General features: G+C 48.9%; 1 protein-coding gene across 1 annotated transcript; it reads left to right on the top strand.

Annotated features, from left to right (window-relative positions):
• Positions 1-1,496: 1,496 nt before the first annotated feature.
• SLC2A2 (solute carrier family 2 member 2) lies at positions 1,497-12,044 on the top strand. The gene is made up of 11 exons (XM_039713787.1): positions 1,497-1,633; positions 2,284-2,379; positions 2,901-3,157; positions 3,680-3,804; positions 4,529-4,644; positions 5,181-5,343; positions 5,719-5,906; positions 6,776-6,880; positions 9,012-9,113; positions 9,524-9,727; positions 9,901-12,044. The coding sequence occupies exons 1-11, from the start codon at positions 1,619-1,621 to the stop codon at positions 10,090-10,092; spliced, it is 1,563 nt and encodes a 520-aa protein (XP_039569721.1). The 5' UTR covers positions 1,497-1,618; the 3' UTR covers positions 10,093-12,044.
• Positions 12,045-12,871: the final 827 nt, after the last annotated feature.

Raw genomic sequence — 12,871 nt, 5'->3', positions numbered from 1 at the left:
GGTTTGGTCTTGGGTGAGGGCCCCCATTTGTTTTCTGATTAAAGCCTTAGCAGCCTGGTAATTGTCAAATCCTGACAGTCCCATTGTGAAGGTATTTAACTGCAATGCAAAGAAACTGCTTGTAAATGCCTGGGTATCCACACACAGCGAGCAAACAAACACCATTGGCAAAGATCTCAGCAGGAAGGACAAATATTGGGGAAAACTAAAAAGCTCAGCCTTGGGGCCCTTCCTGTCACAGCTACACCAGCCCTAGAGGGGAACGCAGATGCTGTGGCTGGAATCAAAGCCTGCTTAATGTAATGAACTTTCCTCTCCCAGTTAAAGTTTTACCTTTCTGGAGACCAGTGCAAAGATTAGTGGTCTTACACTCATCTTTGTTGTTTTTTCTCTTGCTCTTCCTCTGTAGAAAGTACATTTTGTGCTCATGTGAAGCCTGGCTGACTGAGAGCATCATCCAATGAGTGCTGTAGCTTGGCTGCTGAGCCCGTCAGGGGCTGATCTGGAAGATAATGACTTTAATCAGCATTAATCACCTTCCCGGCTGACTCAGACTTTGGCACGGTCTGCTGCCGCTAAGGATGCCACTGTCCCCCCCACCCCGGCCCTGCAGCTCCTCTCTCTGACCATGTCAAGGACAGCAAATCCCGAGCCCGAGCAAGACCAGCTCAGACCAGCTTGTGCAGATGTGCAAAGTTCGTGAAAGCCGAGTGAGCTAACGCAAAAATATTTGGCAGCATCAGTAGCACTTGGCAGCATTGGCAGTATTACCCAGAATCCACAATATTTGACAGCACAGCCATCAGCTGGTGGTAGTTCGTTCACACCACTGTAGGATTTTTAATGAAAGCCTCTTTTAATGTACTATTCTGGGTAATTTTGTTGTGTTCTATGTCTATACACACAGCTATCTCCTCTGATAGGTGTGTACTGGCATTAGAGCTGCCTGCTGAGGGGGCTCTGTGTATGCAGGTGTCTGTGTATGGATACACAGAGAGACCTGTATACATCTGTGTTTATATGTGGCTCTGTATGTGATATATACACATGAATATATTTCAAAGCAGGTGCTAAATGCTATTTAAATAAAACTCTTAGTCATTTTCTAGCTGCTTTGCTACTAGAAAATGTGCTGGAGAGGTTTCTTCTCCCTGATTCACCAAGAGGATTGTGATGTGACATGCACACCCAGCACAGAAGCCAAGGTAGGTGTTGAGCATCTCAAAACAGGCTCAAGCCCCTGGCACGTCACATTCCCAACTGTTCAGCTGAGGGACAGCCCCAAACCAGCCCTGTGGCTGGATCATTTGAATTTTCCAGATCCACTCCATGTCTTTGCAGGTCTCTCATTGTTTCGTGTGTGTCCCAAACACGGGGATTGGTGGTGGCTGCTTTGAGCTGAGCGGTGGCCAAATAATGCGTGGAAGACTTGGGTTTCTCATTAACTCCAGAGTTGATATAGTCCCATCTTTCCAAGCACCAGCCCGTTTTCCTGCCTCCATCCCAGCTCTGCTGTCCTTCCTTCCCTGCCCAAGCCTTCACCTTGCTCTGCAGCCCAGGACAGTGACTGTTCCCGGACGGAGAGCGGAGGAGCAGCAGGGTGGATGAGAGAAGGAAAATGCAGACAGAGAAGGTAATCATGGCTCCCCGGGATTCTTGCACTAGACTTTCCAGTGGAATTACTAAAATTTCTGCAGGACCCCAGCACTGAGCAATCCCTTGCCAAAACCAAAACTAACAAAAAAAATCCCCTCCACTAATTAACTGGGCACTGATGGCAAAAGAGAAAAGGGCCAAGGGGCTATTTTTTATTTTAAGAGGTCTGTTGGCTCACTGGATAACTTTAACTGTGATGGGAAGAAGAAATGCTTTAAACAGCACTGCTGGAAAACCCTGTCAGTGTTTTTTTCCCAGCTGTTGTACTCCAGGGATGGGGATGGGGAGCAATTGCTGCTGCTGCTGCTTCTTGCACCTCTGTACTGGGCAGAGCTTTGGCTCCCACAAGCTCCAGGGCCAGGACAGGCAGTACAGCAGGGAGAGCTGGACTGTCATTGTGGGGCAACACCACTCTGCCCTGGGGGCCTGATCTTGCCTGTCCCCATAGCCTTTCCTTCTCCTTTGGAGCAAGCCAACCACCTGTGCTGCTGCAGCAGCACCCCTGGATGCCACTGTCCCAGCCAGCTGGGCAGCAGGGTCCCCTGGGACAGGGTGGGATGCAGCCCTCCCCCAGTTTTGGCACTGCTAGGACAGTATGATGAGGCTGTTCTTTGCTTCCTGCCCCAGCACCTCACAGGAACACTGGTCCTCTCTGTCTTCACTGCGGTTTTGGGCTTCTTCCAGTATGGCTACAGCCTGGGGGTCATTAATGCCCCCCAGAAGGTAAGTTGAGCCCCTCAAGCTGTGCATGGCAAAGGAACTACGGCCTCAGGGCAGCCAGGGCCAGTTTGTCCCTTGCAGAGGCCCTCAGGAAGACTCTGTCCCTTCCCAGGCAGTTTCTCCCACAGAACAAAGCCCCCATGACAGGGCAGTGGGCTGAGAACACAGCCAGGACCCTCCACTGTCACTTCCCCAGGGAAAGGAGAGGGATTCTGCTCACAATGGAGCTGTTCCCACTGCAACACAGTCCCTGTGCCTGAGCCAAGGGATTGTACCCCTCCACCAAATCCAGTGCCAAATCCAAACACCATGCTCAGCCCAGCCCCGGGAGGGGGAATGCTTAGTGCCTGCCCTTGTGGCCCACCTTCGCTGAGGTCTGGGTGTTGTGGAGCTGGGGGACCCAAGATTTTACCCCTGCAGAGCCTGCAATGCAAATCTTTTTTTGAAGTGAAATAAAATCCAAAACGGGGGTTGGGGTGGTTATAGATCCCAGCTGAGGTGTTTCTCTTCTTTGCCTCTCACAGGTGATAGAAGCGCACTACGGGCGCGTGCTGGGCATTGTGTCCCCAGACAGATACTCCACCAATGCCTCCGGGGAGGATGGCACGTTCCTCCAGGCTGGCACAGAGGGCACACTCCCACCCCCGACTGACGGCAGTGAGGAGCTCGCTGCCTCCCCACACATCCTCACCATGTACTGGTCCCTGTCCGTGTCGGTGTTTGCTGTTGGAGGCATGGTCTCCTCCTTCACCGTGGGCTGGATCGGCGACCGGCTCGGGAGGTGAGAGGCTCATGTGTGCTCTGACTCTGTGCCACAGCCCAAACCCTTCTGATTGATTTTTTCCCATAGAACTATTTCCTCCCTGTGGAAATACCATTTGTGTAATTTTCAGCAATTTAGGAAAAAAAGGAAAAATAACCCTCCCAATTTCCAAAATACTGTTTCAACCAGGCTGGGCTTTTTAAAACCCTCAGTTACAAATCAGACATTTTATTGCAACTTGAGTGTTTCAGAGAGCAGCTGATGAGCAGCCTTGATTAAGTTCTGAATTCCCCCTTTTCTTTCCATGGCAAAAGGAAGAGGAGGATATCTGCATGGTATTTGCACAGGATGTAAAGTATCATTTATAATATCATTTTAACTACTCTGATTGTACCCTGGTCCCTGTATTTTGCAGTGCTTGCTATCATTGTTTTTCCCCTGTAGTACTGATTAAGTGACTTCTCAGTTCCTCTTGTGTGTTGCAATGGCTGCTTTGGCTGAGAGAGGTGCCAGAGGAGCTGTGCTGCTGCTGCCTTGCAGAGTGAAAGCCATGCTGGTGGTGAACGTCCTCTCCATTGCTGGGAACCTCCTCATGGGGCTGGCGAAATTTGGGCCATCCCACATCCTCATCATCTCCGGGAGAGCGGTCACGGGGCTGTACTGCGGTGAGTCCAGGCTGGGTCAGCCACTGAAAGCAGCTCCCTGGTAGCGTGTCCAGGGCTGCAGTTCAGTTTCCCATATTTTTTAATCCTTTTTTAGTTCAGAAGGGGTTTCACAGGTGGGAATTTCCCTGCTCTCCCTGTCTGCCCTTCGTGATCCAGGATCTTTCCCAGAAGTGTTTGGGTTGGCTCTATCAAATCTTTATTTTACACATCCTGAAAGGAGCAGGTCCCTCTGAATCTCAAGGATGAGTCTTGCTGGTGGCTGCTGCAAGAGCACATCACTATCCAGGCTGCTTAACATCTTCCCTAGACAGAGAGCATGGGACCACTGTGCACAAAGAGGATATAGCCAGCAAATAATTGGGAATTACATTGGAAATCACAGCTCTTTATACTGTTACTGGTATTCAAATACAATACTCCACTCTGAGGTTTCAAGGCACGCTTTAAGAAGGCTCTTCACCCTGTGATAACTTCAGCAGATAATCCCTGCTCTGTGCTCGGATGTGTGTGTTCAAGTAAAAAGGCTTCCCAGGTTGGGGCTCTGAATGCAGGGACATCCCAGCACCTTTCCAAGGTGCAGGTGGCTCCCAGCCAGGCGTGAGGGGCTCGGTGGGGTGTGGGGTGCAGCACACAGGCTCCATCCTCCTTTCCTGTTTGGGAAGTGCCTTCTGCTGGTTGCTGAGCTGTGTCTGGGAGGGGTGACACCCCCGTGTGCTCGCTGCAGGGCTCTCCTCGGGACTCGTGCCCATGTATGTCAGCGAGGTCTCTCCCACGGCCCTGCGAGGAGCGCTGGGGACGCTGCACCAGCTTGCAATTGTCACAGGCATCCTCTTCAGCCAGGTAAGCAGGAAAACACACACATCCAGAGAGGGCGTTTCAGAGAATAGGAAGACCATAGTGATGTACTGGGTTATTGTTTACCGTTCCACCCCAAAACTGAAGGAGTGTGCAAAACAATCTGCTTTAACAGGGTTAAACGCCTGCTTTCAGTAAGATGTGTCTTAATAAAGACAACTTCTCAAGAAATAAAAAATACTTCTGGCAAACAATTTCTCCTCTCCCTGAAAAATTTTTTTCAGCATCTCATCAGTGTCAGGATCCTGAGCATTAGACTCCTGAAAATCAGGTTCTCAAAAATGGCTTCATCAGGGATGTAGGGAGCCCAAACCCCCATCAGCGTTGCCCACCATGACACAAGTCCCAGCTACACAACAGTTGGGCACATAAATATACAGAAAACAAACACATCCAGAAAAAGAGTTGGTATTTGCTTCTAGTTTTCCCCCAGCTTGTCACTTCAAAAGACCATAGTGGTCAATTGCTTTCTCTTCTTAGGGTACAAAACGATCCACTCAAATATGCTTCAATTATTTCAGATCCTTGGACTAGACTTTCTTCTGGGCAATGACGAGATGTGGCCCCTGCTGCTTGGCCTGTCTGGCGTGGCTGCCCTGCTGCAGTTCTTCCTGCTTTTACTGTGCCCTGAGAGCCCTCGATATCTTTACATCAAACTGGGGAAGGTGGAGGAAGCTAAAAAAAGTAAGAAAGACATTCTGGGCTTGTCTAGAGTTGGTTTTATGCTTTACATAGTACAAAACAGAGAAGGAAAAGTCTGGCTGAAGACTCAGATGTGACTGTGGTTGTTCCATCTAATGCTCTGAGCTGCTGAGTTACAAACTAGCCCTGGATCAAAAACTATTGAGACATTTGCATGAGTCTGAGCAGCACTGCTGAGGGATTAGGCTCAAGAGTGATCTCAGGGCTGTTGCAGAGCTGATGTGCTGCTGTCCCTGACTAAGCAGATGCACCCTGGATCCTTGGCTTACCTTGAATTTTGCCTAAAGAGATTTTGTCCTTATGTATACAACTTATCTACCACTGAAAATAAAATGTCAATCTTTTTTTTTCCCTAAGATTTGAAAAGGCTCAGAGGAAACTGTGATCCAATGAAAGAGATTGAAGAGATGGAAAAGGAAAAGCAAGAAGCTGCTAGTGAAAAGAAAGTCTCCATAAGACAGCTTTTCACCTCTTCCAAGTACAGGCAGGCTGTCATTGTGGCACTGATGGTGCAAATATCCCAGCAGTTCTCAGGAATCAATGCGGTGAGTCTCCCCAAAATGTTTGTCTCTCAAGAGATTCATGGTGAGCATGAAAAGGCAATTCTGGCTCCATCCAAGCCATGCAGGGATGGAAGAAGGCTTTCCCATGGCTGTAGTGGGCTCCTGGGTCCCTGCCAAGCTGGCTGTGGGAGGGAGGAGGGGAGAAGGGTGGGAGGGAGTCCAGCACAAAACCAGCTGGCACAGCAGGCCCACGCTGAGCCCTCCCATGATCCTCACCTACCCAAGTCTGTCGGCAGTTTGCTGTCTTTCATGACATCATGCTTACCTCAGATTCACTATTTTCTAGCTGTTTTTAGCTAAACAACTTTTGCATCACGTCCTGGAATACCAGAAATCCATTTGACACCCAGAAACATTAGGGAGCACACAGGGATGCCCAGCCTACCAGGCTCCAGGCCATGCCCATCCCATCCACCAGCCATCCTTTACCTCCTGCCCTTAACTTTCACCAGAAAGGAATAACCTTATTCTTGGGGAGAAGAAAAAAATGGGAATCATTGCAATGAGAATATTTTAAAATTAAGATATTTGTTTCATACTAAGATATTTATCTTGAGTGCTCAGTGCTGGTGATCTGGATTTCATATTAAACATAGACTACATAGAAGAAAACAGATTTAATGTGCAAATGCAGTAGCTCAAGAGGGGAATTTCAACAGGATTTGTAACTCCCTCAGGCTCCTATGAAATTTTCAGCTTTAATTATTATAACAAGCCATTAAAAGTTGAAAAATTAATCATAATTAAATTACGCCACATCTCAGCCAAGCAAGTGCATGCTCTTCCCTCATGAAAACAAAAAGTTTCAACAAACCTGTTGCCTAATCCTTCATCCTGATGTATTCTGATAGATCTTTTACTACTCCACAAACATTTTCGAGAGAGCTGGGGTTGACCAACCAGTTTATGCAACCATCGGTGTTGGAGTGGTGAACACGGTCTTCACTGTTATCTCTGTAAGTAAATACTTCTGCCCCCTGGACTACAAAGACACATAAGGTACAACGTGGTTTTGAAACATGATTTTATCCTGGAGCTGGAATTTGCAGTGTTGCAGGACTGACCCTGAATGGCTTACAGGGAAATATCATTCCCTGGGAAAGTTGAATTTGAAAATGCAAGCCTTGACATGTGGCTATCGATCAGCACTGCTTAAATGCCTTGTGAGTGGAAACTGCACCACTGTGTTCAGGGCAGCTCTGAAAACTCTGCATTTCCCCCCAGAATAAAAGTTGACCATGCAATTCTACAGGTCCTATTTCCCCAGAGAGCAGGCAGGGGATGGGGACCCTGACGGGGAAGTCACCGGCTCCCAGTCTGCTCTTACCTGTTATCTTTCAAACTGTTTTCTGTATGTACATAGCACCTGCACGAGTGATATCCAAAGGCTATTCCACAGTAATAAAAGTAATCCAGCACCTATCCTCATCCTATCTGTGCAGGGCTCTGCAGCAATAAAAGGATGGTTCTGTTTCCACAGACCTCCTCTTCATTTATCTCTCTCTTGAGAGGATTAACACAGTTCCTATCAGCTGGCAAATAGTTTTATAATGTGGCCATTAATATAAGACCAGGAAATGCCAGGCTTATTTCCCTCATATCTCTTTAGAGATTTAGGGAGTAAAGAACTTTCACCAACATGATGCAGGATTGGCTGCAAGGCAGAAATACACAGCTCCAAGAGATTTAGGACAAGGAGACAATTTTAAACTGACAGAGAGGAGGATTTGATTAGATATTAGAAAGAAATTCTTGTCTGTGTGGGTGGTGAGCCACTGGCACAGGTTTCCTAGAGAGGTTGTGGATGCCCCATCCCTGAACTGTCCAAGACAAGGCTTGGTCTTGTGGAAGGTGTCCCTGCCTATGACAGGGGGTTGAAATTGGATGATCTTTAAAGTCCCTTCCAACCCAAACCATTCAAACCCCAATATGTGTGAGAGAGGATATCTTGGAGTATACCTGCCTTAGAGAAAGTCCATTGTAGGCCCCATGAGGAGAAAATGTGATGTTATGTGTGTAAAATGAGGCACAGAGGTGTGCAGCTGGAAGAAACCTTTCTTTAGCATGGAGGGTGTCCTGCAGTTTGATCCCCATGGCTGTAGTACTTGCAGCCTTGGGCATTTGCTCTTTGCTTCTTTTGTCCACGAGCACTTAAAAATTACCTGCTTTTGTCAATAAATGACAGACCCCGATCAAAAGGCAGAAGTGCTGACAGCTGGGTGGACCTTGAAAAGGGAGAAGGGAGCAGAGACTCATCCTCTGCAGCTTCACGTGTGAGCACATGAACTGCCTCTAGCAAAAGAGACTCTGGGAATTGTAAATCATGGCTGTAATGGCAGCAAAAGTGGAGCTGCTGGCCAGAGGTGTCCTTTCAAGCAGAGGGGAAGGAGCAGGCAGCCTCAGAGGCTGATGTGTGGTTATGCCAGGACAGCTGCACTGTCCTCTGGACGGAACTACAGCTCCCTGTTGCGTGAGGTGTCTGGTACAGACTTAGGTATCCGTCAAAAACTGGGTGACATGGCTGGAGTCCACCAAGAGGAGCTGAGAAGGAGCAAACTAAGCTTTGTGACTACCAGCAAAGCAAAAGGAGTCTGGGAGTGATTGGAGGAAAAATCCTGACTGCACCTGCTACACAACTATCCCTGCCTTAGGACAGGCAAGGTGCAATGGCCCGTGACGTGACCTGAATTGTGCTACATTTTGAAGCCTGATTTCAAACTAATGCAGACCTAGTAAGTTTTTAGTTCCTGGAAGAAAAAAAGAAAAGGGAGAGAGAAAAAGTCCACAGTCAGCAATTCACGTGTAGGAGCAGTGGGAAGTCCTGAGAGCTTGGAAATACATGGGCTGTGAGTGTGTGTGCCTTTGCCTTACCCTTGGCAGGGTGACTGCTCAGTCAGGCTCCCCAGCAGCTGCCAGCAGAGTTTCTGACACTTGGAAACCAGGAAATAAATCTATACCACTAGAGTTAAAAGAGCAAAAGAACAAAAGAGCAAAAGTGTGACACTGGTAACAGGCTGGTTATTGCTAAAGGACCTGATCCTGAGAGTGGTGGTGCTGCACACTGAGCTCCTGCTTGTGTTTCTACAGGTCTTTCTGGTGGAGAAGGCGGGCAGGCGGTCCCTGTTCCTGGCAGGTTTGATGGGCATGTTAGTCAGCGCTGTGGCCATGACAGTTGGGCTTGTGCTCCTGGTAAGGATTTCTCTCCATTTTTCCCCCCTGGTTTGAAAATAAGATCCCATCAAAGTCAGTCCAAACCATTGCTGCAAGCCCCTGTCAAGATGAAAACGCAAATAAGAGGTGGCCTCCTTTGCTGAACACCCTGGTTATTAAAGGGTGCCATTCTGCCTCATTTTGCTGAGCTGCAGGCAAGGAGAGGGCTCAAAGTAACAGCTGAGCTGATGACTGTGAACTCCTCCAGGCAGCAATGCTGGCACCACATGCCCAGCCAGCACCTGGCACAAGAGTTTAAAACCTTAATTATTCATGTCCTGTCTCCCTTTGTCTGAATAGAAAGAATTTTCTGAAAAAGAAGCCTAAATAAAGTAATTAGTGTTAATTAATGAGAGTTACTTTAGGACTATAACACCAACCTCTTGCAGAGCCAGTTTGCCTGGATGAGCTACGTCAGCATGGTCGCAATCTTCCTCTTCGTCATCTTCTTCGAGGTGGGGCCCGGGCCCATCCCCTGGTTCATCGTGGCCGAGCTGTTCAGCCAGGGCCCGCGCCCTGCCGCCATCGCCGTCGCCGGCTTCTGCAACTGGGCCTGCAACTTCATCGTGGGCATGTGTTTCCAGTACATAGCAGTAAGAAATCTCTTAAATCATACAAATAAATGACTGGCACGATCCCGTGTGAATGTGCCTCCCAGATTTCCATCCCCTGGCCTGGCTGGGATCCCCAGCTAGCCAGGGTAGGAAGGGGAAGCCATCCCTGTGGTGCTGATGGTGGTCTCCCCGTTCTCACTTTCCCACTGCAGGATCTGTGTGGACCATACGTGTTTGCAATCTTCGCGGGTCTGCTCCTCATCTTCCTGCTGTTTGCGCACTTCAAAGTGCCGGAGACGAAAGGAAAGTCCTTTGAGGAGATTGCAGCTGTGTTCCGCCGCAAGAAGCTCTCGGCCAAAGCCATGACTGAGCTGCAGGACCTGCGACGCAGCGAGGAGGCATAGACATCCCATGCACCCAGAAAGGAGGGACTGGGCATGCACGACTGGGCATGCACCTCCTTCAGGCACCATGGGAAGAATGCTGGGCAAAAGTCTCGTTTCACAAAAACCTTGCAGCTGGCAGACCAGGCGAACCCATCCATCGGATTCCTTCTGGCTGCTGCAGTTCACACCTCCCAGCCACAGGTGCTAACCTGGCATTTTACTCTGAGACACTTGGGACAACTGGGCTGCAGGTAGAGCTAGGGAAAGGACAGGAGGAGTACAGTACATGTCCATCTCAATGCCCTTCTGGAAGAGCCCAGTGGGACAGTGATCTTGCCAGACAGCATTGAGCAGGGCCATCTCGTAGCTGAAATGAAGGAAAGAGGGGCTGGCTGATGCTGCAGCCTCATGTTTTCACTTTTTTATCCCCATCTCTCTGCTTCATTCTGCTGAGTGACCTGAGCCACCAGCACACAGCACTGCTCACCGAGGTGCTAAGGAAACAGGTGGAGCAAACACCCCCTTACTCTTGCTTCTGCAGAGGAAGATGGTGGATCCCACCTGAGCTGGTTGGGATGTACTTCCCTTGCTTTGCTATCTCTGCATTATGGAAATGCTGTCTGATCTCATATGGATTTCTCAGTTGCAATATTTTTTTGGAGAATCTTAGAAACTGTGGCTGGGCTGATGGGTATTTTTCCTACATTTCGGCCAGAATATTTAGCTCTCTCTTTCCTCCCAGGAAGCCTCTCCTCTCCTCTCCTCCTTCTCACTGCTGCAGCACAAGGCATAGCACAACACTGACCACACAAAAAACCTGGGCACTCTTGGCCTCCATGTGAGGAGATTCGAGTCCTGCTGTCACCCCTTCCATGGTGTGACCATTGCCAGGGCACCTCCTTCCCTTCCTTTCATACAGTGCTCCAGACCCACAGGCTCCAGGTCCAGCCAAAGGCTCAGGGTGCTCATAGAGCAACAATTACTGATGACCCAAAGAAGATATTGGAAGGTTAACTGGAAAGTGCCACTTACCTAACCTCCATTTTGCATCACTTAGCATTTTGCTGGCTGGATGTGCTTCAGCCAAGATAGTGTGCAAGCAGGAGGTCATGCTGTTTCCATAGCCTTGTTTGTGCTCCTTTTGCTTTTTTATGAGACATTTTTATGTGGCAGAATCAAACTCCAAGGATTTTTCTTCCTTTTTTGGGGGCGTATTTTGTAACCATTGTAAAAGCCTGCTCTCTGCTTGACTTTTAAGACTTGCATGTTCCTTGTTGTGTTACCAGGTTACTTTTTAGCAATTTTTTCAGGGTAGAAACCCATTATTTATTTAGAGATGAAACACCAGCATTGCTTGGTCACTGTGTGCTCACCAGGGCTGCTGGTGAAGCAGTGGCCAAAATGTAACAGATAATTGAGCATAATGAAAAGCGCAAAATAGATGGGCTGAGGAGGATCATGCTGCTGCTATGGGTTTGGTTTTACGAGAGGTTCACGCTCCTTTCCATGTGCCTGAACTTTTTTTCCTTTGTAGACTTTACTGTCTTGGTATCAAGACCCTACAGCACACTCTGGTCACTTCCAAGTGATGACAAGTGCAGCCACAAGGTCCACTGGCAGAAATGCCTGTCCCTGGTGTGTGCACTGAAGCAGTAAGATTGCACCAAAGGCTTTGCTGGAGTGACTGCAGGGATTTAACTAGAGGAGAACTGGGTCAGTGCTGTCATGTGCTGCAGTGGTGGGTGACCCAGGTCTGACACAGGGCATGCAGGGCTGTTGGAACCAGAGCCAGGGGCACAGGCCTGTGTGGAGCTGTCCATCTGTGTCCATCTCCCCAGGCGAGACCAACAGCCACGGCAGGCTCAGAAGCTCTCCACTGGCTCTGTTTACTGTAACTTAAATATAATGGATTATCTGAATGTACATTGTTATCTAGGTCTGTTAGATAAAAGATGAACAACATCTATGTCGTGATGGCTTGCGCTGCTGTTTTTCCCCCTCTGTACAATCTCAGACATACATCCAGTGCCAGATGAGAGCCATTTCCCCAGCAGGACACATTTGCTCCACAGGTGGTAAAAGCTGTGCAAGCCCTCAGCTAAATCCCTTTGAAACAGGTGCTCCAGAGGTGAGACTTGGGGTTGGAGGCAGCCCTAGAGCTGGTGACAGCTGGCTTTGGGCCGGGATGAACCCTGACTGGAGGGGTGCCAGAGTCTGGCCCCAGCTGTACACACTGCCCACCTCACCCCACTGTGAAGCACCTCCCTTCCATGGTGCTGGTGCCTAAAACCTGGTGGTGGGGCCTCTGTAGGCACGAGAGGCAGGAGGAGCATTTGGGAAAAAGTGAAGTTCAAAGCAGATTTGCTCCTGCACTCAGGGCTCAGTCTGGCTGGGTTCCCTGTGATCATACAGGGGGTATGAAATTATTTCCTAAACTTCTGCTAAGTTTTGTCCTTTTGTCTGGGAGGGCATCAGTGACTCTGCCAGCAGCTCAGCAGTGAGGGGCCTTATTGATCAACATTGAGCAGGCAGTCCTGGTTTTCGCGTGGTGAATGACAATAGAAAGTCTGGTCCAGTTACTGTAGTGCAGCACATAAATCAGTTTAACAAAGCTCACAGCTACAACACTGAACTTCCCAGAAGAGCTGCCTGCGGGTTCAGAGGCACCTAAGGAAAATGGAGTGTCAGGCTGTGTTTCCTTGCAGCAGCTGCCATGTGGAAGGTAAGGGAGTTTTCTCCTTCCAGCCTGGGACAGGGTGAGCAGAGTAAGGCATTGCTGGCCCTTTGTCCTCCCCAT

Source organism: Passer montanus, unplaced genomic scaffold, assembly GCF_014805655.1.
Source record: "Passer montanus isolate IOZ18808 unplaced genomic scaffold, ASM1480565v1 scaffold29, whole genome shotgun sequence".
Lineage (NCBI taxonomy): Eukaryota > Metazoa > Chordata > Aves > Passeriformes > Passeridae > Passer > Passer montanus.
The sequence above is the reverse complement of the archived record's forward strand: the minus strand, read 5'-3'. Positions and strand labels throughout refer to the sequence as shown.

Bases quoted from the DNA above. Each gene is read 5' to 3' on its own strand.
- SLC2A2 (XM_039713787.1), top strand. The intron at 3,805-4,528 runs GTGAGTCCAGGC...TGCTCGCTGCAG, and splicing joins GGTCACGGGGCTGTACTGCG to GGCTCTCCTCGGGACTCGTG. The intron at 4,645-5,180 runs GTAAGCAGGAAA...CAATTATTTCAG, and splicing joins CAGGCATCCTCTTCAGCCAG to ATCCTTGGACTAGACTTTCT.